At 44.5% G+C, this 27,833-nt stretch overlaps 1 protein-coding gene across 2 annotated transcripts in view; it reads left to right on the top strand.

The window, feature by feature from the left end:
• The window catches only part of LOC119449355 (sorting nexin-25), a 112,213-nt gene that overhangs the window by 50,900 nt on the left and 33,480 nt on the right, over nucleotides 1-27,833 (top strand). For both annotated transcript variants that reach the window (XM_037712523.2, XM_049665181.1), the window contains 4 exons: nucleotides 8,026-8,219; nucleotides 13,344-13,475; nucleotides 25,137-25,271; nucleotides 25,368-25,481. In XM_037712523.2, coding sequence (XP_037568451.1) covers nucleotides 8,026-8,219; nucleotides 13,344-13,475; nucleotides 25,137-25,271; nucleotides 25,368-25,481 — 575 coding nt within the window. The remainder of the gene's footprint in view (nucleotides 1-8,025; nucleotides 8,220-13,343; nucleotides 13,476-25,136; nucleotides 25,272-25,367; nucleotides 25,482-27,833) is intronic.

Below are 27,833 nucleotides of genomic sequence, written 5' to 3' on the forward strand. Positions count from 1 at the left end.
CTCAGTCGCGTGGGACAAATGTTACACTGCTGAAAGTGCTTACTTGATAGGAATTCGCGATGCGAAGCGAACTTTTTTTCACTATGACCTGCGAAAGATTTTAGTTACTAATCCCAGAAAATTCTGGCAGGTGATAAACCCTGAACAAACGCGCGTGAATACTCTTACTAACGATTTGGGTGAACCGGTTACGGATCTAAGCTGCGCTAACATGTTCAACAACGCGTTTTCATCAGTTTTCACTAGTGAAATGGGGACACTTCCTGCTCCGCCAACCACAAATATACAGTGCAACATGACAGCCATCACATTCACAGCAGTTGGGCTTTCATCTGTAATAGAAAATATTAAGTTGTCTTCATCAGCTGGCATCGATGACATCAACTCTAAACTACTAAAAAAACACGAAACACATTTCTGCAGCGATTCTGTGTTTGTTATTTTCGCAGTCGCTTTCCACAGGCACCATACCAGATGAGTGGAAGATGGGGAAGGTTATTCCAGTCTTCAAATCAGGTAAAAAAAATTCTCCACTAAATTACCGCCCCATCTCATTGACAAGTGTTCCCTGCAAGATCATGGAGCATGTAATCTACTTTCATATTATGAACTTTCTAGACGCTAACAACTTCTTTAATCCTTCGCAGCACGGGTTCCGCAGGGGCCTGTCCTGCGAGACCCAGCTTGCACTCTTTCTTCATGACATTCATACTAATCTTGACAAGAACATTCAAACAGACGCCATATTTTTGGATTATGTGAAAGCGTTTGACAAAATATCGCATCGGCGCCTATTACTAAAAATTTCACATTTGCATCTGCATCCTGATATCCTAAAGTGGCTCGAACAATTTTTAACAAACCGGTCGCAATATGTCTCATTTAACAACCACGCTTCTAACGTTGCCTCCGTCACGTCAGGCGTACTACAGGGATGCGTCCTTGGCCCCCTTTTCTTGATCTATATTAACGACTTACCCTTGCACGTATCCTGCCAGATCCGTATATTTGCCGATGACTGCGTCATTTACCGCGCAGTCAATAACATCACTGACCAAACAGCTCTTCAAATTGACCTTAACCACGTACAAGAATGGTGTGATCATTGGCTGATGACACTCAACTCTAATAAATGCAAACTTATTTCATTTACCCAACGTCATCACCCCCTTCGCTTTTCTTATCGGATTAGTAACGTCTGTTGAATTAGTAGAATCCTACAAATACTTAGGTGTCACCTTGGCTAATGACCTAACCTGGAATGTGCATGTTACTAATGTAATTTCATCGGCTAACAAAACATTGGGATTTCTAAAACGCCACCTTCGCTTCGCTCCATTGCATGTAAAGCTGTTAGCCTATAAATCTTTAGTGAGAACGAAACTTGAATACGCATCTTCCATCTGGGATCCGCATCAAGCATATCTCGCCAAAGCCCTTGAGGCAGTTCAAAATCGCGCAACCAGGTATATTCATTCTACATACTCCTACGACGTCAGCATTTCATACTTGAAAAAAGAATCTTCCTTATCGCTTCTATCCTTTCGTCACCGCGTTGCCACCCTCTCCCTCTTCCATAGGTTCTACTATTCGACGCTTAATCGTCCACCATACATTGTCCCCCCATCACGCCGGTCACAACACATTGGCCATCCCCTGCAGGTAGCACAACCAAACTCACGCACAAATACATTTTCAGCCTCGTTTTTCTACCGAGCATCTAAAGACTGGAATGCCCTTCCTCATCAAGTCGCTGCGGTCACCTGTTCATCACAATTCATTCAAGATGTAACAACGCTTTTATCTAACGAATTGAAAGCATTGTAACACTTGTTTGTATTGTTGTATTCCCACCCCTTATGTAATTACCCCTACTACGGGGTCTTTAAGGAAATAAAATGAAAAATGAAAAAAAAAAAATGTGGCTGCTACTAGTTTAATTTGTTTGTGATAAGGACACCTAAATATCGGTACGAATCAACATATGCAAGGTTCATGGAGTTTGAAGAGTATGAATAATTCAGGATGGATCGCTTTCGTGACACTTGCATACTTTTACATTTGGATGCATTCAGTTTCATCAGCCAGAGAGCGCACCAGGTTTCTATTATGCTGAGGTCTTTCTGCAGGATTGACTGGTCAGTGGTACAAGTTATGCGACGATAAAGGATGCAATCGTCCGCAAAAAGGTGAATTGAGAATGAAATACCACTAGGAATGTCGTTTGTAAAGACTAAGAATGAAAGTGGCCCAAGGAGAGAGCCTTGAGGTACACCTGAAATAACAGTGGAGGTATTTGAGCGATGGTTGCCAACAACAGTAAACTGAGTGCGGTCTGAAAGGAATGAGGAAATCCAGGACAATATTAAGGAATCTAAGGAAAGGGAGGAAAGTTTAGCCATCAGACGTTGATGTGGGACCCGGTCAAAGGCTTTAGAAAAATCTAGGTAGATAATGTCAGTTTGAAATGAAGAATCTAAGTTTAAGTTAAGGTCGGTGGGGAACTCGTATCGCAAGAAAATTCAGAGCGGAAACCATGTTGCTTGGGAAAAAAAGAAAATTATGTATTGTCCAGATGAGAAGCCACTTGTGAGTAAATGTGAGTAAAAACCAAAAATTTACGGGGAGAAAATATATTTACAATATGTACAGTTAGAAGGTTGTAGCTCTGTGGCCAGGGTATCACCATCTACCGAGTTCTGAGACACTTCAGTCTCTTCTTCACCAACCAACGTCATTTTGTCCACAGCGGTACAAACTCGTACGTGACAATATGCTCTAGCATTTTACAAAAAATACATGTTAATGAAATTGCGCAGTAGTTTGATGGATCCGAACGGTCGCCTGCCTTGAAAACCGGAACAACCTTGCTTAGTTTCCAATCATCTGGGATTGAAGAAGTGGAAATTGAGTGACTAAAGATTATTTGTAATATCTGGCATGATACTTCCCTAGTCCCTTTTAGTATCTTTGTAGTTATGTCATCAGGTCGGGGAGCGCTAGATGGCTTCAAGTTATCGATAAGTTTAGCTATGCCTTCAGCTGAAATGAAAATTGAAGGCATCTGGCTGAAATTATGGCTGTGAGTGCAGAGTACATTAAGGACTGGTTTGTGAGTAAAAACAGAAGAGAAGTAGGTATTCCATAACATCTGCACAGTGATCAGCAGGGATATGCCATCTTGTTCATGTAAAATAATAATTTGTGGAGAGTTGTGATTCGGTAGCAGTACCTTCCAGAATTTTTTTGGGTTATTTCGAATGATGTTCTGTAAGTGTTTATGAAAAAATTTCTTTTTCGATCGCCTTAAAAGATTCGTATAGGCACGGAGGCATTCAGAGTACCTGTCCCATTTCGATTGTGAGTCTGCATTATTGCCGGCCCGAAAAAGACACTTTTAAAAAATTTAATAGCCATCGAAGAGCGTTAGAAAACCAGTGCTTATCAGCATCACCACGAATGCAGATAAGAGGTACATGTGATTCCATGAGCAACAGTATTTTTTTCTTGTAAAGCAATCAGTTAGTATTAATTGTTCGAGTATAGGCACTTTCACTGAACTGATGAAGAAACTCTACCAGATCCTGGTTAATTTTCGCATAGTCGGCTTTGTTATAGTCGGGAATATATTTTAATGATGGCTTGCGGGGAGGGATTGAAATGGCCAAATTAAAAAATAACAGGTTGTGGTCACTAAGGCCCCTAGTGCACGAGAGATCCTGACACAACTCTGGTTTCGAGACAAATACAAGGTCAAGAATGTTGGTACCACACGTTGGAGTTTTAACAGACTGAACAAGATTGAAGGTAAGAATTAATTCTAAGAACTTTTTTGACTGGCGAGAACATGCTGACAACTGCTCCCAATCGATATCGGGATAATTAAGATCTCCACAGAGGATGAAGTTAGCGCGGCGATAGAGGGACTGCAGATGTAAGAGGACGGAATACAACTCATCAACAAAACAACAATCAGAATCTGGCGGTCTGTAGTTGGTGATAAGTATGGTTCTGCCAAATGGAAGAGACAGGTTAACGCACACTAGTTCAAGGCTACAGTGCACGGGTACTAAACATCAATCTACCGTTGCTTTAACAAGAACCAGGACACCGCCTCCTCTTCGGCCAACTCTGTCAAATCTGTAGACGCCGAATAATTTACTGTCGTCGAGGAGTTCATTGTCTTGAATGTCTACGGTCAGCCACGACATGGTAAGGATTGTAATATCCGAGCAGTTATCTCGGAGAAGGGCTTCTGTAGCTTCTTTCTTTGGTAAGTAGCTGCGAAAGTTCATTAGCATGACAGCCATATTATGATAAGATGGGGTGACGTGAACTTTGCAAAGGCTTAGCTGGCGTAAGGTGAAGCGTGGTAGCGGGCGGTGACCGCTACGAAGAAATTTCGATAACGGAATCCATAGCAGCATTATATATGGATTGCTTCTTGTCGATCAGCAACTTGTCGTAACATATTTTGAACATGGCATCCCTTTCCTTAGCAAAAGAGTATAATTTTTTACAGTCTAATCGAACGAGCACCGAATAATCTTCTCTAATCGAAAATATTGATTACTTCAGCTTCGGCCCTGCTGCCACTACACTGAAATGGATCCCTCAGAGCATGCACATACTGCATGACGTGCGAACAAGCAGACGAAACGGAAGTACGTCCCGCTTGCGACGAAATGGAGTAAAACAGACTCCCAGACATTTGATTTGTAGGATTTATTATTTCTCGAAACTTTAAATCGTCTAGTGAAGCAACAAATCAAAACAAATAACTGCTGTAGCCTTGAATAATTCTCGAACTCACGTGTCATGGTGTCTTAGCAATGCGAATTATGTTGGCGCATCTATGCATCCGACCTCGACTCTACGGGCATGGCTCCTTTGAGAAGAAGGGCTCAGGGCATTTTGTTTTGCGTCCGAGAAGTGGTGTAATAGTTTGCAGACACAATCGTCAGCATGCACTTTGCTCGTCTATTTAAAAATGACCAAACTTGGTGGAGGGCCCTTTAAAGAGAGCTCCATTGTGCTCTGATGCTGTTGCTTGCCTTTTCAATGGGCCTGAATTTGTACAGAAAGCAACATGCGTGTTCTGTTAACACTTGAAAAGTGAATATTATAGCACTAAGGTATATTAATGTGGACATTTATGACACTTGTGTGGTCTAGTACTGTTTGTAATGAGCAGGTATCTGTGTATGCAAATAAATGGTTATCTACCTCAGGTGGATTGCTTCTACTAAAAATGTATTTTCAGTTTTATAATGATTTTTATATATGAAATCAAGTCCTTCGAGCAGTTTGTTTTGTAACGAAGACAGGCTGGGTCAGCCAGGCACATCGGTACCGTGTAGTATGGGGCTGGTTTGCACTACTCTCAGTGTTGTACTACCAAGATGTCTTCGATCTCTCCTGCCTTCCCTTATGCTGTAAATAAACACCTTAACAATTTATTAAGGCAAAACCCTTATATGCTCCATGAAGCGAAAAATCGGGCATCTGGCGTTAGCATCAGATGGCAAGAAAACTCACATGACCAAGTGATGACATCATGTTCCTGGCGCTGGACCTGCTGTGGCTTGCACTGCGAAATCCCACGGTGAACAACCACAGCATCGGCGAGACGCCGTGGCCCACACCCAAAATTGTGTTAAGGTGTATTAAAGTGAATTAAGGTGGATTACAGTGGATTAAGGTTGGCACAAATTAGAGCAAGATGGATTAAGGTGTTTTAATTTAAGGTGATAACTTGAGAAGTCCTCATGCTTTCGCACTGAAATCATGTAAGGATACCTAAGTGACTTAAGATGTCAACTTTTTTACAGTACCTTCAAGGTAAAACATTTACATTTAGAGGGGAAGGGCTACATAGGCAAAGGTAAAATACATACATGAAAACACATTATAATTAGCTCTTAAATACAATATTAGCTCACTAATAAATTTTTTTTGCACATTTGGAATGCACACGAACAGAATGGTAGTTTAACAAGAACATTATTTTCAAGTATTGTGCTTATAGTATTTTCAAATAATAGAAGTGTGCAGCGTGTCTCAATTACATCTGCGCATGATTTTTCATGTACTTTGTGAGATTTATGCGATTGTGGTTAGGGGGATTGGTGCACTACACGTCGGCTTTCCATTTCATTGTTTTGCAAAGCCTTCCAAAATTCATAAATGGTGAAAGGTGAAAGGCACATCTACCTGTACACTTTCTGCGTGCTCAGAATGACTGAACGTAGGAACTAGAGAGGCACATTGAAAAGGACCATCAACAGGATGTGTACATGTAAGCAAAGTCATGACTGATTACACAGTACAGTACTCAAATGGCAAGCACACCCGGCCATTATGAGAACACAAAAGGAAAATGAAAGTACTATGTAAGCAAATGGGCATTTCTTCATCAGAAGGCACCTGTGTGCTGACGATGGAGTACTAATCAATGATTATGCATTGTCAGGCTGAGATAAGGTCTTACATTAATAAACAGCTGCACTGACATTTTTCTTCAATAAACATTAATAAATTTTAATAAACATTAATGATCAGCTGCACTAACATTTTGTTTGCACTTTTTCTGGCAGCCATTGCATGATTGGTGACCTCATATTACACTCGGAAAGCAAGAAAAAGCACTTTTTGGCATTACCCAGCACATTGTTTGCTATTTAAAGAAGGCCACAAGGTGGGCAATGGTGGCACTGTCATGTGTTAAAGATAGTACTTCTAGCGCCCATGTTGTGGTGCTATAAAGTGTTTCATTCTTAATTTAAGGTGTGCACCCCTGGACTGACCCACTCAGGGAAAATCGGTATTGCCTTTTTCTGTTTTCGTCCATCTTTCTCACTTTCGATGCTTCCTGTCTTCTACTGACTTACTTTTACTTCCAGGCGGCAAGGGTTAATATTGTTGGAACCAACCATCCTTGGTTGTACAGTTCGTGTCTGCAGGATTTGTTTTTTACTATTCTTGTGGCATCCCCTTGTTGGACTCCATGGTGGGTGGCTGGGGTTACTACCGAAAATCCCAGGTATATTTATAGACAGCTCTTTTCCCACACTCCCTGAGGGCGCATCAAAGATGTCTTCCAGTTCTTTGGACGTCAAAAACACAACTTTCCTCGATTCCACATCATTTACTCTGAAAAACCAGACAAACCAGTGAAAATGATTTCATCTTTTCTGGTTTCAAGATGTCTTGAATTCTTCTTTCAAAATGTCGGTATGTGTTACAAAGCATAAAAAATGGCAAGCGGTGATTTGCTTTTGGAACTCCGCGATCAGAAACATGCGAAATTGCCCAATCTAGTGTCATTTGGAGATGTTCCACCAGCGCACCGTACCATGAATACCTCCCTCGGCAGCATCTCTGATGATGATTTGTTGGAGCTGACTGAGGCCAAACTTTTGAAGGGCTGGAGGGATCACAACATCATCAGTGTTAAATGAATTTAGATAATGCGTGCAGGCAAAAAAATCCAGATCAAATACCTAGTACTTACACTCGTCTCAAATGTTTTGCCCGAGTTCATCAAGATTAGTGTTAGGTCATACGTGCCAAATTCTCTTAGATGCTTCAAGTGCCAAAGGTTTGGTTACAGTTCATAGAACTGTCAAGGCCAACTGACTTGTGCCAAGTGTAGTGCCAATGAACATTCAACCGAAACCACATGAGAGTGCTTCTTAAGAGCTGCAAAATATAGTGCGCACACATGTGAGTTCTCGTAACAGCTTTGTTAAATTAGAAAAAGCAACACACTTCTTCTTTCTGGGGTTTTATGTGCCAAAACCAGTTCTGATTATGAGGCACGCTGTAGTGGAGGTCTCCGGATTAATTTTGACCACCTGGGGTTCTTTAATGGGCACTACAACACAAGCACATGGGCGTTTTTGCATTTCGCCTCCATCGAAATGCGGCCGCCGGGGCCGGGATTCGATCCCGCGACCTCGTGCACAGCAGCGCAACGCCTTAGCTGACTGCAACACACTTAGCTAGTGCTTTTGTTGCTTGCAGATGAGAAGAGCTGTTCAAGTGACAGCCAGCAGGACGAGTGTGTGCTGCCATTGGTGGTGAGGGAATCGCCAGAACCCTCAGTGGAGGAGTGCTGGGCACAGAAGAAGAGCCAGCTGTCACGCCTCGAGTCTCGCCTCGACGACAAGCGCAGGGCTCTGCAGGCGCTGCAGGCCACACCAAATTCAGACCCCAAGGTGCCTTGCTTCAAGTTCATTTGTTTGGCTGAGAAATATTGAGTCATTATGCTTTCCATGCCGGTTGATGAGGCCTGAATTGTCTTTCGGAGGCAGTCTCCAGATCCTGCGGCTGGCCCGATGGACGGGAGTATCAATTGGCACTGGGCTGGTGGTTCCGCCTCTAGGAGGGTTCTGCGGCATGGATGAAAATTACCAGCACCTCCATCACTTTGCCATGTGGCAGCGGGGCGGTTAGCACGCGCACTTCTTTTTCCTTGTCCTTACCCACCTCCTGCACTGTGCCCACTACTGCAGGTGACAATATGCACATGAAACTAAAGTATAATGTTGGCCTTTCAGGCTCTGTGCAGAATCTTGGCCATTTGAAAATAAGTTGCTTCATGCTCACTTCTGTTGGCTCTATCAAGTTCACTGAACTGTTGGACTAACGGTGGCTAATAGAAACCTTCTCTTTTGGAATCCATGATAAACCATGAATCTCATTACATGGAACCAGCTGCACAAGATTTCATTGTAAAAATATTTGCTTCTCTGCATGTTTTTGGGCACCCAGCTTGGCTGCAGGACGTGTGTGGTTCCATGCCCACTGCCCACTGGTTAATATAAGATAAGTAATACAGGCAGCATCTAGCCATGCATCCAGTTTTTCAGGAGTTTTTTACCTCGCAAGAACTAAAGAAAACCATTTGTATAGTCACATTTTTCTCATCTGGGGAACTACCTAGTGCTACAGTAGAACCTCGTTGATACTCGTTGATACGATCCCGTTTTGTGCAATTTCCCGGTACTAACATTCATGATCGCGAACACAAAAAATGGCCCTACACAGTTATGCTTCTTTTTTACCGGTCACTATGTTCGCGGAAAGCACGATCTCTCGGCACCAGCGTTCAGTACATCGTCAAAATGCGATCATATGATTTGTTTTCCCGCTGCTAGATCACATGTCAACAAGAAAAGGCGTAAGGCATGCACGGTCAAGAGTAGTAGGCGCTTGCCACGCAACTTCCCTGCAGTACTTACCCACCTGTGTCACGTGAAAATGCTGGCACGCACTCGGTTTCCTCTTCCGGTACCAGCAAGTCTCTTTTGCATTCTCATTTGGTCATTGCATTCTCATATTCGCAACTCGAAGTGAACTGCAGGGGGCGCTGCGAAAATTGGCCGCGTCTGGCTACACTGCGCAACATGGCGGCTATACGGAGGTCCCCGCGTCGCCACAACCGCTGTGTTTGATGTGCAATACACTGTAGTTTGATGATTTTCGTGCAGTGTGATGCCGGTTTGCGTCGTTTTGTGGAAGGAAAGTGAGTAGCTTACGCCGACCAAATCATTTTAGCCGATCTGAGAGAGGCATAGTTGGTAATGAGGCTGAAGTGGTCGCACGGTGTGTGTAAACATCTGGCGTGACAGCGGACCCGCACGAGATTTTGATGAAAATCACTGATGTATTCTTTAACCCATTGGTCGTGGAACCGAAGTACTCGTGCACTGTTGGATGGTCAGAAAATTACAACCACTGCTTTGATTCACTGTTAAGGCGCGGATAGATAGTCCGGTGTTTCGAGCGTGCGAGACAGCGACCGGCGAAGTTGGATACGTCACGCTGGCCTCGCCAGGATTGCCGAAATCTTACAACCTGCTCAGTTTGGCATGTTTAACATGGCCCGCAGAAGCGCACCAACTTGCTCGATCAGCTGTTGCCACTGTACATGCGGATAAATACGCAGCCGGCACGCACTTTCTCATTGTTGTTGCTTAACATTTTCGTTCGGCGAAGGCTCAAACTCTGCACGCTCTTTTCAGTCCAGAGAGCAAGCGAACCTAAAATCAAGCTTTGTACTTTATCGCAAGCATGCATTATGAATCTGTGGTGAACCTTTCCCGCTACGTTTGCGTTCCTGTTATCTATTTTACATTCAAGATTTGCACAATGTGACTGGTGCTTCGCTTAGCTGTAGTTATTGTAGTAGTCAGCACATTGTTTCCCTCGTAGAGAACAAAACGATAAATAAGAAACCGAAAGATCTGATTACTACAATAAAAACATTTGCACACCATGTAAGTACATGTATGGCTTGTGCTGCGTGGCCTGACCATGCAATGTTTACTACCCGTTGTCTACGAACATGTCGCTTATGGCTGCTGTGTAAACTAATGAAATAAAACAAATGTTTCTGTGCAAATGAATGTCAACTAAGCTATTGCATTATGAATCCAATTAATTTTCCATGTTATTCTATAATTTACGTATCCTGCACTTTAAGTGTCCAAAACTGTGTTCACCTCTGAACTGCCAATTTCCTTCAGACTGATAAGAGATACAATTGCTTTGTTAATTACGCATTTTAAAATGAGCGCCTACTAATTTGCACTAGTTACACGGGCAGCGTGTCCAGGTCGCAAGGAAGGCGTACTACTATGTCACCCCATAGTTATTTTGCACGCTGGCGCGTACATGTGGTGCTTACATAGAACAATTTACCGACGTTACCCGGGAGTACCTGAAACTTTGATGTACTGATTTTCGCTGATGTACCATACTCCGTAGTTCCACGTTGTGCGCCGCATGTATCCGATATAACAGCTTTAATGAAGGAAAGCTTGAGTACCACGGCGACGTTTGCATCATAAACTGCATTGCCATGCCGGCTATCACATGAAACTGCATGTTGCAGCACGCATACGCCGAACGTTGTCACGATGGCAGTAACAACCTCAACGCAAACTTCCTGAAGTTCGCTGTAACGCTTTACTGCAAACATAGTACAAGCAACAGGATCGCGTTCTCTTCACACAAACAACAAACCGACCCTCGCCGGAAAAAAAAGAAAGATAACTTTCTCGAGCAAGATGTTGGGAACACAGCTATTGCCGTTGTCGCAGCTTTGCTGTGATAAGATTCGCAATCCATGTGGCTCTTCGGCGCCGCAACACTGCAAAACGCAGTTTAATTGCAAGTTTCGTAGATGGTAGCTCGCATCCGATCGCACAGCGAAGGCTACGGACGGAGCGTCTGCTCCGACGCTCCGATCTCCGTACAAGGTTTACGGCGCTCGCCGCTAGGATTCGCATGAATTGCTGGAGTCGCCAATACTGCCGCCAACCCTAATGCTATAATCGCCTATCTGTTTCGCAGGGAGTCTGGCATAGTGCAATTGAAAGTGTAATGCATGCTTTTCACACGATAACCCAAACTCGTCACTGTTCCCTGCTGCAGGCGGCTAGAGGTGAGCATCATGTTTTACTCTGGTGGCATCTTATTCCGGTGTTGCCTACCAGCTCGATTACGTTTTGGTTTCCAGTTGGCATCTTAAAACACTACGCATGAGAAAACAACAAAGCGTGTCTCAGGCCGCTGGGACCCTACCAGCTTGACAGGTGTTGGTATCTCGTGGCCGTAATGATTCTTGCCGACTGGGCATGTCAAAACTTTCCGCCAAAATGCCCTGCCCAAAGAAGCTGTTGATTGAGGCCAAATTTGGCAAGCACAAACGTAGGCTTGCGGAAGCCGAAAAAACAACAAGGCACGTGTCGGGCTGCTCGATCCCCACCAGCTCGATGAGCGTAGCCATCTTGTGCTGCAAAGATTCGTCCAACATTTCGCGTTACGCAGATGTCAAGTACAGTTGAGAGTGCGAAATTTATTAGTGACTTCATGTCGTACGTTTTCCTGGTTAGGAAGTTTTTTCTTTTTTTCAAAACGTATGAAGGAGGTTCTACATTATTTAGGTAGAGTCCTGCCCTGACTGGGCTTTTGGCCGAAAGCACGCTTGTGCCTCAATAGGTGTTTGGCAGCAGCCTTGGTCTGCTTCCCATGGCTGCCACTGCAGATGCTCTACTACTGTGGTTTGGTTAGACAAGTGGTGCCCAGAGACCTTGAAATCATCTCTATAGAACCCCCTCTGAACATGAGAAACCCCACAAGTAGCCAAGGGGGCATCCTTACCCATTGGAAGAAAGCTTTTTTTGTGTGTGTGTGGTACTAGAATTTGAACCTCCTGCATACAAGGTGAATTCTCCGTCACTGGGCCACCACTGGTATTTCTACACTGATGGAATTTTAAGTGTATGTACAGTACAGTCTACGCTCATTACAATGGACCCGCGTACAGCAGATTTTCGGATATAATGGCCCTTATTTCAACCTTAGTTTGCTCTACCTGTTTTAGTAATGCAACGAAGTTCACTTTTCATGGACCGCACTACAACGGACTATCGGCTACAGCGGATGAAATTAGCGGCACTTTTTTCTCGATATCGGGCATATAAAGCGTACTTTTGCAGTGTCGACACGGGCTGACGACTGACTTGCAAGGGTCAGCCAACGATCGTGGACGATTGTGGCTCAATCTTGCACGCGCGCGAGGGAGGAATGCGGAGCAGAAACGCGCAGTCTTTTTCGTGCGCGAGGCACAGGGGAGGGGAGGCTAGGGTGAGGGAAGGGCGTCCACCTCCGGCGGCTGCTTTGTGGTGCGGCCACCGTATCTTGAAAGCGATGTTATCGTGAAAGGACCAACTGCGCTCAGTGCCAGTAGCTTCGTATCCACTGTGCTTTCGACGTTTAGTTTGCTTGCTGCTGCTGCCGCGTTTCCTGACTGCAGCGTTTTGACAGCGACTTTCCGCGGCCATCGAGCGAGATGTGCTCATGTTTACCTTTGCGCGCGTGACACTGTGCTTGTTAATGCAGTTAGTAAGCGAATGTTTACAACTTTATACGGCCGATAAATCTACTATCCCTACTTCGTATAGCTGTCTACTAATCTGCTATCGCAACTGATTTGGGCAAAACTGCGATGATTTTTTTTGTTCTTTTTTTTTTTTTTTTACTTTGGACGTTCGTCACTCCCTCTTCACGTAATAGCGTTGTTAGACATCGTGACCATGTTTCGGAAGTGAGGTTTTTTGGATATTATGGACTTCGTATAAAACGGACATTTTTTGCCGGATTATGGGGGTTCATTGTAGTGAGTCGACTGTATTATGTTCAAAGGTTATTATCGCGGTATTTATGTGGCGACAGTAAGTGTAGGAATCTACAGTAACTAATGACACTTGAGTCAGTGGATGCAATCACTGTCTCAGGGGCCCTGTGTGGACACTGTATGCATGCTTTTGCAGATGGTGCGAGTCCTGGAGAAAGAGATGCAAGAGATGCGTGCCAAGTGTGACTTGCTTATTGACCAGCTGCAACGAGCATATGACTGGATACAAGGCTTGGGAAAATGGATTGTCACCATACACAGCTCTCAGGTTGATGCTTAGCTCCTATACCTGTTTAGTAGCTTTCGAATGATAGAAGTTCACTTGCAAATTTAACCCTTTGAGGGTCAAATGTTTTCGCCAAATGCAGCCCCCCAGGATCAACTTTCCTTTTATTGCAGATTTAAAATCTTCAGACTCAAAAAAAAATTTACCGCAGTTTTTTTAGTAATTTAAAATGACAAAAAAAAATATTTTCTGCCGGGAAACATGCATTGTTTATGCATCAATACCAGGGGTGGGACTCCTGCACCAATTCCGCTATTTTGATACAAATGCAAATTACTAACGTATACGTCTGTAAACTGGTAGCGAAACTTCCATAGATGCCCACATGTCTTGAAAATAGGGACGTGTGGCAACCATCACCATCTGTTTGTCGGGGGGACAGCTTCTCCCAAGGAAAAAAATTAAGAGGAAAGATTATGACTTCACCGCCGGAAGTGGAAGCGACGTCTTGCACTGCTTGGCGCGAATGTTGAAATTCGTTTGGGTTCTGGCATTGCGACCTCTACGTGAACAGTTATCTTTCTCCTCTGGGCTTGCAGCTCACCTCGGCTTACGTGCCAGCATGCCTTTAAATTATAGTGGCCTTTGTCTTAAGGTAAACATAATTAGGGTGTTAATGACGGCATTTGCTTATGTACGTTTCTCAAGAACTTGAGGGAGTAGGGTATAAATGAATTACAGTGCCAGAGAGGATTCAAAAGCCACTTCACTTTTATTTACCTAGAAGAATATATATGACCGAATCAAGAAATAGATAAAAAAGTAGTATGGCCAACACAGTCACGGTATACAGTTAAACCTGCTTATAACGAACCTCCACATAACGAATTCCTGGATATAACGAAGTTTTTCTATTCCCTGCCGTTACTCCATAGAAGCACATGTATTTGAGACCTCTACGTAATGAAGTGGCAGCGGGAGACCCCCTCGATATAACGAATTTTCCCCTCCAACAACCTAGACATTTCTCCCCAAATTTTGTCATTTTTGCGCGAGCAGCAATCGGAAGCACCTTCTCCGCCGCGACGGAATGCGAAGCGAGCGCACGGCGACTGCGAGACGAGAGCGAGCACACGTGTGCGTGCGTGCGCGAGTTGGGCCTACATCCCTCGACCCGGCGATCTTGCCGCCGCGGGCGTGACCTTTCCCCCTCCCTTCATTCAAACCTGATCCTGCCGCTGCCTAGCCCGCCGAGCCGGCACTCTCCTTTTCCAGTTGATGTTGCCGACGCGCTGGTACACGCTGTGACACATCACACTCGATGAGTGCGGACACGTGCTGTCAAACGCTGGAGAAATGAGCAAAGTGACCTTCGTGCTGTTGTCTATCGCTTCAACGCAAACTGAGCGCCGAGAACACAAAGCACGCACAAAGCTACGAGCCGCCAACCCACCTACACTGTTAGACGCTGCCCCAACGCAGAGCGCTTTCAAGATACGGCCCACGCGACCGCGCGCCGCTGCGCATTACGCAGTTGATGCCAGAGTACAGTACAACGCCGCCCCACTATCCCTCCCCCCTCTCTCCCTCGCCGGTGCCTCGAGCGCAACGGAAGAAGGCACTTTTCCTCCCTGCTTTCCTTGCGCGCGCGAGATTTAGATGCGGTTGTCGGCTCCCATACAGCAAACGGCGCGCGTACTCGCACATACAGCAAACAGCGCACGGCGACTGTGTTATCGTCCTTGGACTTTATACGGAACATCTATGAGCCAAAACCAATTTTAGGGCCACAACGCGTCATAGACACCATCTTTATATAGCAAATACGGATCTCAAGGGTCATACTTTTCTGGCGGAAACCGAAAATATGTCATAGTTGTCGTCCCCAGCACTTTGGGCGGCCAATGCCATCGTCAAGCCACCAAGCCAAGCGACATGAAAAGTCAAAATGGCCGCTTGGGCCGGCACGGGGTGGCAGTTCGCAACGATGATGCAGGAACGGTCCCACAGTTGCGACGCAAAAGCGGGGTTACCATTGCATTGGGTTCTATGGCAGCTGTGCCGGGACCGGCCGAAAACGACGTAACAGCCGGGAAAACGCAGCCCCCGGGAACATAACAGCAGGGTTCTACTGTAACACTATACGACACCATTGTGACGCTCACTCTTCGTTTCCGATGCCTCGCACTTGTGCGAAATGACACACGTGCAAGCATCCTGTATCTGGTGTGACGTTCCAAGGATGAGTGCTTCGACAAAAACGGAAAATGGGTGCGTGTTACAATTGAGGGTGCGTTAGAATCGAGTAAATACAGTAAGCGTTTCTTTTTCGAATTTTCGCACCGAACCTGCATATAATGAAATCCTCTCTATAACGAAGTCTTTGGGGAATTTGTCAATTTTGTTATATCCAGGTTTAACTGTAGTAATATATGCAAAACCTATTTACAGAATCCTAGAAGCACTCATAATTATCTGCAACACCATGCATTCATATCCAACAGTTATCAGACAAGACAGCATTGCGTCATATCAATTAAAAAAGCATTTCAACCTACCCATCTTGCCTGTGGTGCGCTCAGAGCTTGTGTTACGGAGAGTGGACATACAATGCGAAGTTTCTTCATGTAGTGCTCCAAATTCGTCAGCATGTCGCCACTGCACCTCAAACGCAGTAGCACGAGGAGGCTTGATAATAAACAGTCTGCACTCACACCTTTTGCCAAGAAATGCCGTACACTAGCTCACGCACGCGAAGTGCACGCCATGCCTTGTACAAACACGCAAAGAAATGTAAAAACGACGACCAAGCTGGCGCATTCAAGTGAGCAACACCATTCTGCACAACATAAATGCTGTACAGAGGCTTGCTCAGGCTGGCCATCCTTGTGCCAGAAACACAGGTCACTTTGGGTCACCAAGAACCAACTAAGGCATTGTAAAATAGAAAAAAAAAATGTATGTTTGCATTTAAAATTGTCTCCAAGTGAATTCTTGGAATATATATATATGAATATATATGACCGAATCAAGAAATAGATAGAAAAGTAGTATGGCCAACACAGTCACGGTATACAGTTAAACCTGCTTATAACGAAACATGATATAACGAATTCCTGGATATAACGACGTTTTTCTATTCCCCGCCATTACTCCATAGAAGCACATGTTTTATTACTTATTTTATTACTTACTTTATTTGGCAGAATTCTGATTAAGCATTTTTGAACATTTTTTTTTTTTTGTTCCAGTCTTTGTCCCCACCTCATTTAGTCATGCTTCAATCATGCTGCACTACATGATGTCTCTGGCACTAGGTTTTGGCATGCTTTTCGTTATAACTTCTGTGACCGATATGGATCCACCTTGGTCGGGATGCACATTGAGCCATCCAGGAGGTAGGCATAAGCAGCCAGACACCGGCACGGACTCTGGCAGAAACGTGAAGGTGGAGATCGATGGGCGGGGAAGAAGCATGGCCTTTATTCCACTTCTTAATTTATACTCTTCAGCGCCAATCAGGCGACGATACCATGCTGATTTCATGCACATGGTACACGACAGCTTTTCAACCTCTACTAACGTTAAAAAATACCTATGGTGGGGTCTCACACGTGCTCTTGGGACAAAGGAACGGCAACATAGTAGCGCAAACAATCAAAAGGGCATTTATTGCACCTTTCACTCACTAATGCTTCCTAGCTAAATTACTATGCCGATGGGTGCGCGACAAATTGAGGAGGTCCGACTCACCGCGACCGGATAGCGAGTGAATTTGTTCGCCCCCATGCTGGAAATCAACACCTAGTCGTTCACATGTACGGTCACGCCAATGGGGGTGCATTTGAACGATTATTGTGTTCATCCATTCCTGTGCCCCACTCTAAGGCCTTGCGAAATGGTCTCGCAAATAGCGTGTCGGCGGACGCACAGAACGCCCGCACTGCTCGCCGATCCCCAGCCAAAGAGGAAGACCCTGCTCCCTTGTGCGCCTGAGTAACCCTGCCGTTTGGTGGCGTTAGCAGCGCAACACTTGCACCATCTCTCGTAATATGCCGCAACCACTCCGACCGCTGCCGGCACAAAGCCACGTGGCGAAGCCGGGTTACAGGAGACGCGAACCATACAGGAAAAACAATATCAGGGGATGCATGAAAGTCAAGCGTCTCCACACTATTCAACAGAGATAATAATTTGAGGAGGTGCCGCAAGAGGTCATTGTGCAACATCACTTCCCCCCGATGAAGCAATTTCCTCGTTATACAATCTTTAAGGATCTTTAAGGAGACTGTGATAAGACAGTATGTCAGTGGAAGTGCGTCTGAATATGCATGATAGCTCATGTGATTCAAGAGACTGCTGGCGGAAGGATTGTTCTGTTGAAATCAATTTGTGAAAAAAAAAAAAAAAAAGATATGCCGTGATCGCTTTTGCGCTCCAATGATTGCATCAATCTTTATGCAAGCCTCATCAAATACAGGCTCTGGAAACGAGTGGCTGCACTCTTTTCTCAAAGTTTCAGCAGGTTGTTTTGACACTCATCTTTGGTCCTTATCTAATGCAAAGTAGCGCGATCTTGTAAAGGTTTGCTTTCCAAATTATTACAAAACCATGCCCCTAGTTTGCATGTGCATAATATTATAAGTGACGACATTTACATCTGAAACTGCTGATATTACCGCCGTTTGCAGCACTGTGGAAGCTGCAAGACTACTTAGCCAATACCAAAAGAACTAAGTGGGTGCTGAGATTTCCTAGGCATACTTGACTGTGGCGCGAAATACATTTTCTCAAAAGGGGACAGAAGAGAGGAGACAGTGAAGCGCCAAACTACCAGCTGTTTAATGACAGCGTCGGAACGTACAGAAAAAAAGGTTAACTTCCGCGCGTGCGCAGAGAGCCGAGGTATGACATAGAACTACATGGCTATGGTAACATTTTTTAAAGAAAGCACATTTCTGCAGAATACCATGTGATCGATGTGTTGCTAACACAATGAGACTCTTTCTTTTCAGTAAAGAAAGCTTCCAACAACTCCCTAGAAGTCTTGTTGCCACTTTTGCCCAGAATCGATACTTGCTTAAAGCGTGGCTCAAAAGGACAGGCCTTACCAGTGCGCAGGAAGATGCGCATTGTCACACTTACCTTAGCATGCTCCCTCAGTCTGCCATTAATGCAACATTCCGTTTGTCCAATGTAGGACCTACCACAGTCTAGGGGTATATCAATAACCACCCCTGAAATACAGCGCCTGACAGGGTTGGTGCATGCTGCTTCTGGCAGCCCCGCGCCCCATCGCGTGTGATACGAGGGCATAATTGGGAGCTGAAAAAAACAATGGGAATGCCATATCTGGTAGCCACCTTCTTGAGGTTATGGCTCAAACGGTGAACATATGGGACTACCTTTGGCCTAACACGCTCCCTTTCCTTCGAGTGCGCTTTCACATTGGCAGTGGTAGCTTTGAACTTTTGCAACAGGGACTCAATCACAAAATTTAAGACAGATTGAGGGAAGCCAGCCCATAAAAGTCTCTCAAGCTGATTGCGAAAACTTGCCTGCATCATATGCACACATGACTTGCGCAGAGCCGATTCCAGGCAAAGTAAAGCGATTCCACGCTTCACAGTCTTGGAGTGCGCTGAGTCGTACTGCAACAATTCTTTTTTACCTCGAGGGATGTACGCACAGCAAACGTGATCACTCAGAAGTGTTAGATTAAGGTCTAAAAACCGCAATGAACTGTCCTTCGGAAGCTCATTAGTAAATGTTAGTCCTTTTGCGTTTACTCTAAAAACGTCTAAAATCTGCTCAACCATTTTATGGCATGGCAAAGGGCACCTATTGTCAATAACAACTAAAAAATCATCAACGTATCTAAAAACTTAAAGAACATTATGATGAGATGAAGTAAAAACACATTGTAGTTCGTGGTCAAACTACGATAAAAAGATGTCACATAAAATGGGTGCAAAGTTAGATGCCGGCATCTCCATTTGTGACACAAAACCAGCTTCGCCACTTTCATAGAGGCACTGCATAACCGCTTTTAGAAGCTCATGATATGGAACTGAGTAAAAAAGGTCATTCACGTCAATGGAGAACACATAGCCTATTGCTTGGCTTCAGTCGAAATATTCAAAAACTTCATCCGAGCTTCCAGTCAAGAAAGGGTCATTAAAATCAAGAAGCTTCAGAGCTTTCAGCAAAAAAACTACTAACTTGATATTTCCACGTATCGCGTTCACTAATAATCGTTCTAAACGAGTCGTCAACCTTATGGGCCTTGGCACTGAAGAAAGCTGTAAGAGAATCCTTCTTGCTCTTTCTAATCTGTTTATCTAATTTTTCACAGACAATTTCTTCACAGAAAGAAATCATGGTTTTCCTAACTTTTGATAAGCTGACTTTTACAGGTTTGAAATTGGTGTTGATTGCCTCGAGTGCTTTTCCATTAAAGGCGTGCCTAGGCAGAGCCACAAAACCGCCTTCCTTATCGGACAGCATTAGACAGAGTTCGCTGTCTGAAAAAACACACTCGCGCCTGACGACCAGTTCCGGTCTTGGGGGCAGCCCTGTGTAGGCTGTCTACTCCATCTAGTAGGCAACGCTCGCGTTGTTCCTTGGGCGCTTTTCTTGCGACTTGCCGATTCAATGCCAGAAATTCTTGTGCTGGAACCTGAGGCTCAAGTCTGTATTTCAGTCCCTTATTAAGAAGGTTGGCTATAGTATTGTCGGGAATATTAGTATCACCAATAACTTTCAGTCTCTCTGTCCGGCTCTTCTTGGTGGTTGCCTTGTTCATACTCCTTAGAAGGCAAGAGAGCATGCTGTTCCACGTTGTTTTTATGGCAGTACTCACCATCTTCTGGTAGTCCTTTAGTTTCCTTGTAGCCACACATGCAGGGAATTTAGTGTAGCACATCCACCTGAGAAGGTCATTGAAAAGCCGAACGTGACGGCCCAGCTCGGAACGTAGAATCTTGCACATTCTTTTGATGTGGCCCCAGGATGGAAATACGGATCTGAAGATAGCAGTGATTTCACGTGGTGGAAGCCTTTTCTGATGCAGAACCCTAGATAGCATGCTTGGCATGCTGCTGCCACAATGTTCCATGTCACCTTGTTCGAAGACTTGAAGAAGAATCACCGGGGAAAAGAGACCCAGAGCCCACTGTACAAGAAATATATACCAAAAGAACTTCTTCTTGGGCAAGTTCGTGCTGAGATTTCCTAGGTATACTTTCCTAGGACCACAGCCGCTTGATGAAACGCACAAGGTGCGGCTTGCCACGTCGCCCGAAACCAGTGTGAGGCACCCAGTTCTCCGCGCCACCGCAGCGCGCCACTGCTCCGGGACAGGCACGTGGGTGGGAGCATTTCTTTGGCGCCGTCCACATGCTTCGCGCAGCGGCCGCGCTTCATGTTTACATTTTATTTACGCGAGAGTTGTGCTTTTAGTTTCCAAAATATAAAATAACATATCAACGCTGTCTGCAAGGATATCAATATACCCTGGAGTCGGTATTGGGCCGCTAATAGGCTCACATAGGCCAGGACGCGTGTTTCTATTTGCGCCCAAGCCCAGTGCTCGACCGCTGGTGCCGCCATGCGCCGCTTGCGCGTACCATGTTTCTAGCCGCCGCCGTTGGAACGGAGAACACGCTGGGCTGGTGGTGACTAGGCACGACTGTGGCTGCTGTTAGGGGATCGATGGTTTTCCTGAATAAACGCATCACTGTTTTGATGATCCAAATATAATTTCACCATCAGGAAGGGAGCAGTCTACCTGACTGGAGCAGTATTTTTTTATTTGGGGTTTTGCTACGCTGCGCTCCACAACACCCCAACGACTGCCGCTTCGTGTCGGCGCCCGGCACCGCGGCTTCCGTCGTGACACTGGTGTTCAACCGACAGCGCTGGCAAACAGAGAGGAGGGAAAAAAAAAGCGTGATACCAAGAAAAAAAATTTCTAGCCAAGGCAGGATTCGAACCTACGTACGCCTGGTCTCAAAGCGAGCAACGTAACCACTAGGCCATACAGCCACGCTTCCAAAGCATGCATTCATGCGAACCATATGATTGCGTTTGAACGCCCTCGGCGAAAGAAACCACCTAGAAACACGGTACGCGCGAGCGGCAAATGGGGGCGCCAGCGGTCGAGCGCTGGGCTTGGGCGCAAATAGAAACACGCGGCCAGGACGGCGCACTTCTGCCGCTGGTTTCGAGCCTTATGACCATCGTTCAAGAGAACTGGCGAGTTCTTTATCGAGAGGCAGTACAGTGATACAGTGGGCGCTTTTGTTGAGTGTACTTATTTACTTGCCCCGCTTGGCGTGCTTGTTTGCTGGTAAAAAAAAAAGAAAGAAAACAAAAACATTAAATGAAACTTCTTACAAGTTCGTGCATAATGACATAGGTTTGTATAACTATTTATGCTAGATTTCTTTAGTTTCTCCTTTCTAGAAAAATGGGGTAGGTAGCAGTTTATAATGCATCGTACATTCAGTCACATTGCCGGTGTGTGGCATATTTATGTACTTCATGCAAAACTTCATAGTGAGCATGTTTCTTTCTTCTGATCTAGATATGCTGTATAAATGTTAATGCAACAGTGAATTCTTCAGTGTTAAGGATGCTTGGTTGTTGCATTAGTGATGTAATAATTAAATTCTTTAAATGTTACCTTTATGTTAGTGATGTATTAACTCGTTCATATGTTATTTTACAAGCGACTTGTGTTCTGCAGTGTGCTTAAAAGATAGTTTTGTATGTAGTTACGAAATGTCTGTTTTACAAACTGCTTTTGTAACTCTGTAACTTGCAAATTCCGCTATCTCTGCTGCCCCAGTGAGGTAAGGCCTAATCAGGAGGTTTAAGCGCTTCTTTTGCCTTACCTCGCGGGCAAACCTTGTACCCGTTTTGCCTGAATAAAAAAAAAGTTAAGTTAAAGACGATGCAGTGAAAAAAAGTTGTGTTCAGCGTGAATAGAGCACTTGCAATGGTAATAAAAAAAATGAAGAAAGAACCCTGTAATATGAAACTTCTTACAAATGCATGCATACTGACATAGGTTTCTATAACTATTTTCTGCTATATTTCGTTAGTTTCACGTACCTTTCTAGAAAAATGGGGTAGATGGCAGTTTACAACGTACGGATTGTACATTCAGCCACATTGCCGATGCGTAGCATATTTATGTAAAGACGATGCAGTGAAAAAAAGTTGTTCAGCGTGAATAGAGCAATTGCAATAGTGAAAAGAAAAAAAAAGATAGTAGCGCCACCCCTAAAAAAGCGGCGGAAAATGTCAACTTTCGCTTCACAGCTCCGCCCATACTTCGCCACGCGTTGTGGCAGGCCGCGCCTCGTGCGTTTCACCGAGTGGCCGTGACTTGACTGTGGCGTGAAATACATTTCGTGAAAAGGGGACAGAAGAGAGGAGACAGTGAAGCGCTAAACTACCAACTGTTTAATGACAGCGTCAGAACATATAGAAAAAAAGGTTAACTAATGTATTTCGCGCCACAGTCAAGTATACCTAGGAAATACCTAGCCAATAGGAAGGCGGAATGCCCCTCGAGATGTGTTCATCCACGCCACGTAGTCTGCTCAGCGACTGCTGAATTTGCGGTGTACGACATGCATGTGCAAAAGGTCCTAGCATATTATGTATAGCTGTAATGTGTCATGTGCCAAGCAAAAACAAAACTGTCTAATCCTGCCATTAATCAGACAGTTACACCTGGAACTATATTCCACTACGCAAAAAACTGTATTCCACTGCGCAAAGATTTTACTTGTGTACGCCGCATACATTCGGCAGTGCTGCAAACGACTTGGGAGATGGAGTATAGGTTGCTTTAAATGCTGTTATTGGTCATTTATCAGCGTCCTCTACAACCTTTGCATTGGCACCTTATGGAATAAATAAGTTAACCCAGTAAGTTAACCCACACTTCTTTTCACATCTCTACCTCTTGAGCAACTGAATATTTCCTTTTGGCTATTTCCATTAATCGCACCCAGAGGGCGTGTGCGCACACACACCCTTATACAGGGTAGAATCTACTGTTTCATTCATGTCCACAAATTTCACGCCAATTCCAGCAAAACTGAGGACTCGTGATGAATTGGGATGTGTACTCTCTTTCCATTTATTTCTACTCACCTACTTTATATATTTGCGTTGTGCTTTTTATGGTACTTAGTATATACATTGAGTGTGTTAGAAACAAACTGTCGAATCAGCAGCTTCATTTCAAAGAACAGAACACGCATTGAAAGTTTGGTATACTTGTTATAGTACGGTGGGGGCCCCCGTTAGCAGTTGCAAATCAGCGCTTGTTTTTAGTTGTGTTCAAGCATCGATACAAAGTTTTCCTTTGCAAGGAACCCATTTTGCCGCTTGTGCGAAGCTCTGGATGCAGTTGAGAGTGCAAAAAACATAGAAAAGGGCATTGATATTGTGATTCTGCCGCCAGAACCAGCTGAAGATACAGATGAGGAGGAACGTGATGAGGACAACACGGATGCTTTCACCGTGAACTACATCTGTGGTTAGTGTAGGTTAGCAAAGCCTGAAACAATATTCCGCCAAAATGGTTTCATCGCCATAGCATCATTGAGGACACCTTAGCCACACTCGCGATGTCGGCATTGCCGTGCTTGCTGCGTGTGTTGTTTGCACACTCATGGCGGATGGTCATGGTCACTACCGCAATAAAAATCGGAAAATAGCTGCAATGCCAACTTTTTCACGCTCGAATTTCATAGAGATGTGAGACGTGCACGGCCACCTTGTGCCCGGAAAAAGGGTGCTTCAGAAAATTTCATACATGGAGGTAGGAGCGGAGTGACAAGGGCTTTGGCCACCTCATGTGCCCAGTGTACTAGATGTAGTACACCATTGTAACTTAAGAACCAATAAGTATTTCTTGATAATGTTCTGAAGACGTGATATTTGTGTTGTTCTTTCAGTATTCACAAACTTTGATGAAAATCGCACTGGCAGTTTTATCATGGGTCATAATGGGTTAATAAAGGTTTCGTAATTAACCTAAGTGTTGCACAACAAAAAATTCGACTCGCATTAACAAAAGCTTCTCAACATGCAGTGGGTGCTGTTTGCGTGAAGCCCTTGGTTATGTTTTTCTTGGCCACATATGGTTTCTGAGAAACCCTTATGGGCTTCCTTTGTAGCTTCATGCTACAGTCGGGTGGATGAGGAATTTCCCTTTTCACAAACTTTTCTCCAGCTTGCGGGCGTCCACAGCACTGATTTGTCGTAAGTTAATAGTACCCATTCTGCAAAGTCAAAGAATGCCTTTTTTTCATCTGCCTCTATTTCGCTCATGTTGAGCTTTACAAAGCTGCTCCAAAATGGACAATTATACTCCAAACCTGTTCCAAAGCGCCAAATTTTCTGCTCCCAGAGCTGCCCCAGAACTCCCTTAGTTGCTCGCATCCCTGTAGGGACTTTTTGTTTGGACAACTACTACATTTATGACACAGTAAATTCAAGCTGAACCAGAGTAATAACACTGGGAGTTGCAGGGAGAAAGCGTGTATAGATTTTATTGGCTTGCCTTTGTATACTCAGTTGTGGCACATGCTGAACTGAATGCAAGTCTTTGTAAGTGGCACATTCAGTAGATTATAATTAGAATAAAAATGCTCTTTTTTTTTTCTTTCTTTCTTTTAGATTGTCAAGGACTGTTCTCCTAAACCAGTGCCATACTTTAACATATTGGTGAGCACACCGGATAATAATCAGACTGGCTGGGTAGTTACCAAGACAATTGGCGACTTCCACTGCCTCCGCCAAAGGCTCCTGCCGGCAAGTACAGGCACTTACTCTTTCTTGCCTCACCAAATCAAATAACCTCAGCCAGAGTTAGATTGTGTTGTTGTGATCGTAAATTTATCACCACAGATGTGCCCTGAGCTCAAGCAAGCAAGCTTGCCATCTGCGAGCAAACCTCGCTTCCGCAGCTATGACCAAGCCTTTTTGGACAAGACGCAGCCAACCTTACAGCGGTTTCTTGATGTAAGAGTCCTGCAATTTTACAGTGAAGCTGTTAGTGCAACTTGAAGCACTTGAAAATGTTTAATGTTTTTCTGGTGTTATGAGCAAACTAAGTGGTGCACGGAGTTTCAATTCAGAGGGAGGGGATGGGGATGTGTAGTAAAAGGTTGAAGTCTATGTGCCAAATAGGGACTAAGTAAAAGTTACTGGACATTCGTTTTCTGCCTGTTTAGGGGTGTAATGTGAAATACTTAGTAAGTTCACCCGATGCCCTGGGACAACCAAATATGGCAGCAACATTATATTCAGAAAGGATGGAAGGCATGTTATAGGTGGTGTACAGCAGAAGTTTAAGTTTGGGGGGCTTTGGAGAAAATTACTAAATGCTTGGTTTTATACGCAGCGTATACTTCGTTGGCCCAGTGTCCTGGGAGAACTATATACGCCACCAAGATTCAATTTGCATGGGAAGAAATATTGTGGGTGATGTATAACCAGAATATATACTGTGTAGGTTAATACTGTGTAAGCCGTTATAGAAATTGCAAGCGTTTAAGAGCATTACATACATTTTTTATGAACATTGTAATATTTGCCCAATGTCCTGGAAGAACTGAACGTAGCACATAGCTTTTAGTTTATATTCGGAAGGTACAGGTGGCATTTAGCCATTGATGTACAAAGTTCGAGTATCAACGAATTGCGGTTTTTGCAAAAAACATTACTTACACGTGCTCAAAAGCATTATACAGCTCTTATATGCTATATTTTCCAGTGTTCTGCGAAAACAGAATGTGGCATCGGGTTCGGAATTATGAGAAATGGGTGGCATGTTGTGGCGATGTGTGGCCAAAGTTTAAAATTCATGGGTAAATTATGGGCCTTGCAGTAAATCAATTGTACAAGTGCTCCTAAGCTTTATAACTGCATTTTTTTGAACAACATACTAGTATGTTTTTCTGTTGTCCTGAGAGGCCTACACTTGGAATTGATTTTCATGGTTGGGTAAAATTGGAGCTATGTTTCTGGTGATGAATGAGCAAAGTTTAACCCTGTAAGCTAGTTCCACATCGCCTAGCTCATACTCAGGCTCTACAGGCACTATCTAGCTTCCCATTGTGCACACACGCCTTGGTGCTACCAACCTTGGAGGCACACCGGCACCCAGGCATAAACACGACACACAGTGATACCAAACTTACCAAACACTTTATTAGGCCTTCCTAGCAAAATGCGCTGGCTTCCGGCATGTTTGATAAATGGGAAGGAGGCAGGCTAGCAAGAAGTGGGAGTATTCAACCATGCTTAGTACTGTGGCCTCCAGTGTTCGTCGTCGCATGGTGTTCTCGGTCGTGGTTCTTGGAAGACGCCAATTCCAGCTGCTTCCGCTCCAGTCGGTCTCTTGCACTCGTCTCCTCCGGCACCTTTTACAGCGAAGCTGTATATGACTTGGATCCTGGGATTTCTTTCTCTCTGTCGACAGAACAGTCGACAGAAAACCATTCCACGAATTGAAGCGAAAAGTGCCTATCTCCATTGGAATTGCACACACAAGACATACCCCAGTATTCATTTCAATAAAGAAAAGCACAAAGCAAGTGTCAAAACCACATGATAGATGATATGGTGCATTCAAACAATGTGAAGCACATAGCGTTCACCGCACGCGTTTCCAGGTGAAGATTACGGTTGCATAAGCTGCAGTTGCCGGGAAGCGGCAACTGTAGCATACGAAGCAGGTATTGATGCAACTACACTTTCATATGTAAAAGAAAACCCTGCCCAGCAACTGATTTCATTTGTGTTGTGATAGTGCTAAATGGGAAGGCCATAGTTATGACTCCCGAAGAGCAGTGTGAACACGATGAGCGGCGACGGAAACAGCAACGTCAATATGCACAACGGCGTTAGTGCTCAGGCTAGGCAGGACACAGCGGTTCCTGCCTAAAGCAAGCTACACACAGTTAGGATGCCTGAAGAACACTGCAAATACAATGAGCGGCGACGGAAACAGCAACGTCAATATGCACAACGGCGTTAGTGCTCAGGCTAGGCAGGACACAGCGGTTCCTGCCTAAAGCAAGCTACACACAGTTAGGACGCCTGAAGAACAGCGTAAATACAATGAGCGACGAAAGGAACAACAACGTCAATATGCACAACGGTGTTCGTGCTCAGGCTAGGCAGGACACGGCAGTTCCTGCCTAAAGCAAGCTACACACAGTTAGGATGCCTGAAGAACACTGCAAATACAATGAGCGACGAAAGGAACAGCAACGTCAATATGCACAACAGTGTTCGTGCTCAGGTTAGGCAGGACACAGCGGTTCCTGCCTAAAGCAAGCTACACACAGTTAGGACGCCTGAAGAACA

This window comes from Dermacentor silvarum, chromosome 4 (genome assembly GCF_013339745.2).
Source record: "Dermacentor silvarum isolate Dsil-2018 chromosome 4, BIME_Dsil_1.4, whole genome shotgun sequence".
In the NCBI taxonomy this organism is placed as follows: domain Eukaryota; kingdom Metazoa; phylum Arthropoda; class Arachnida; order Ixodida; family Ixodidae; genus Dermacentor; species Dermacentor silvarum.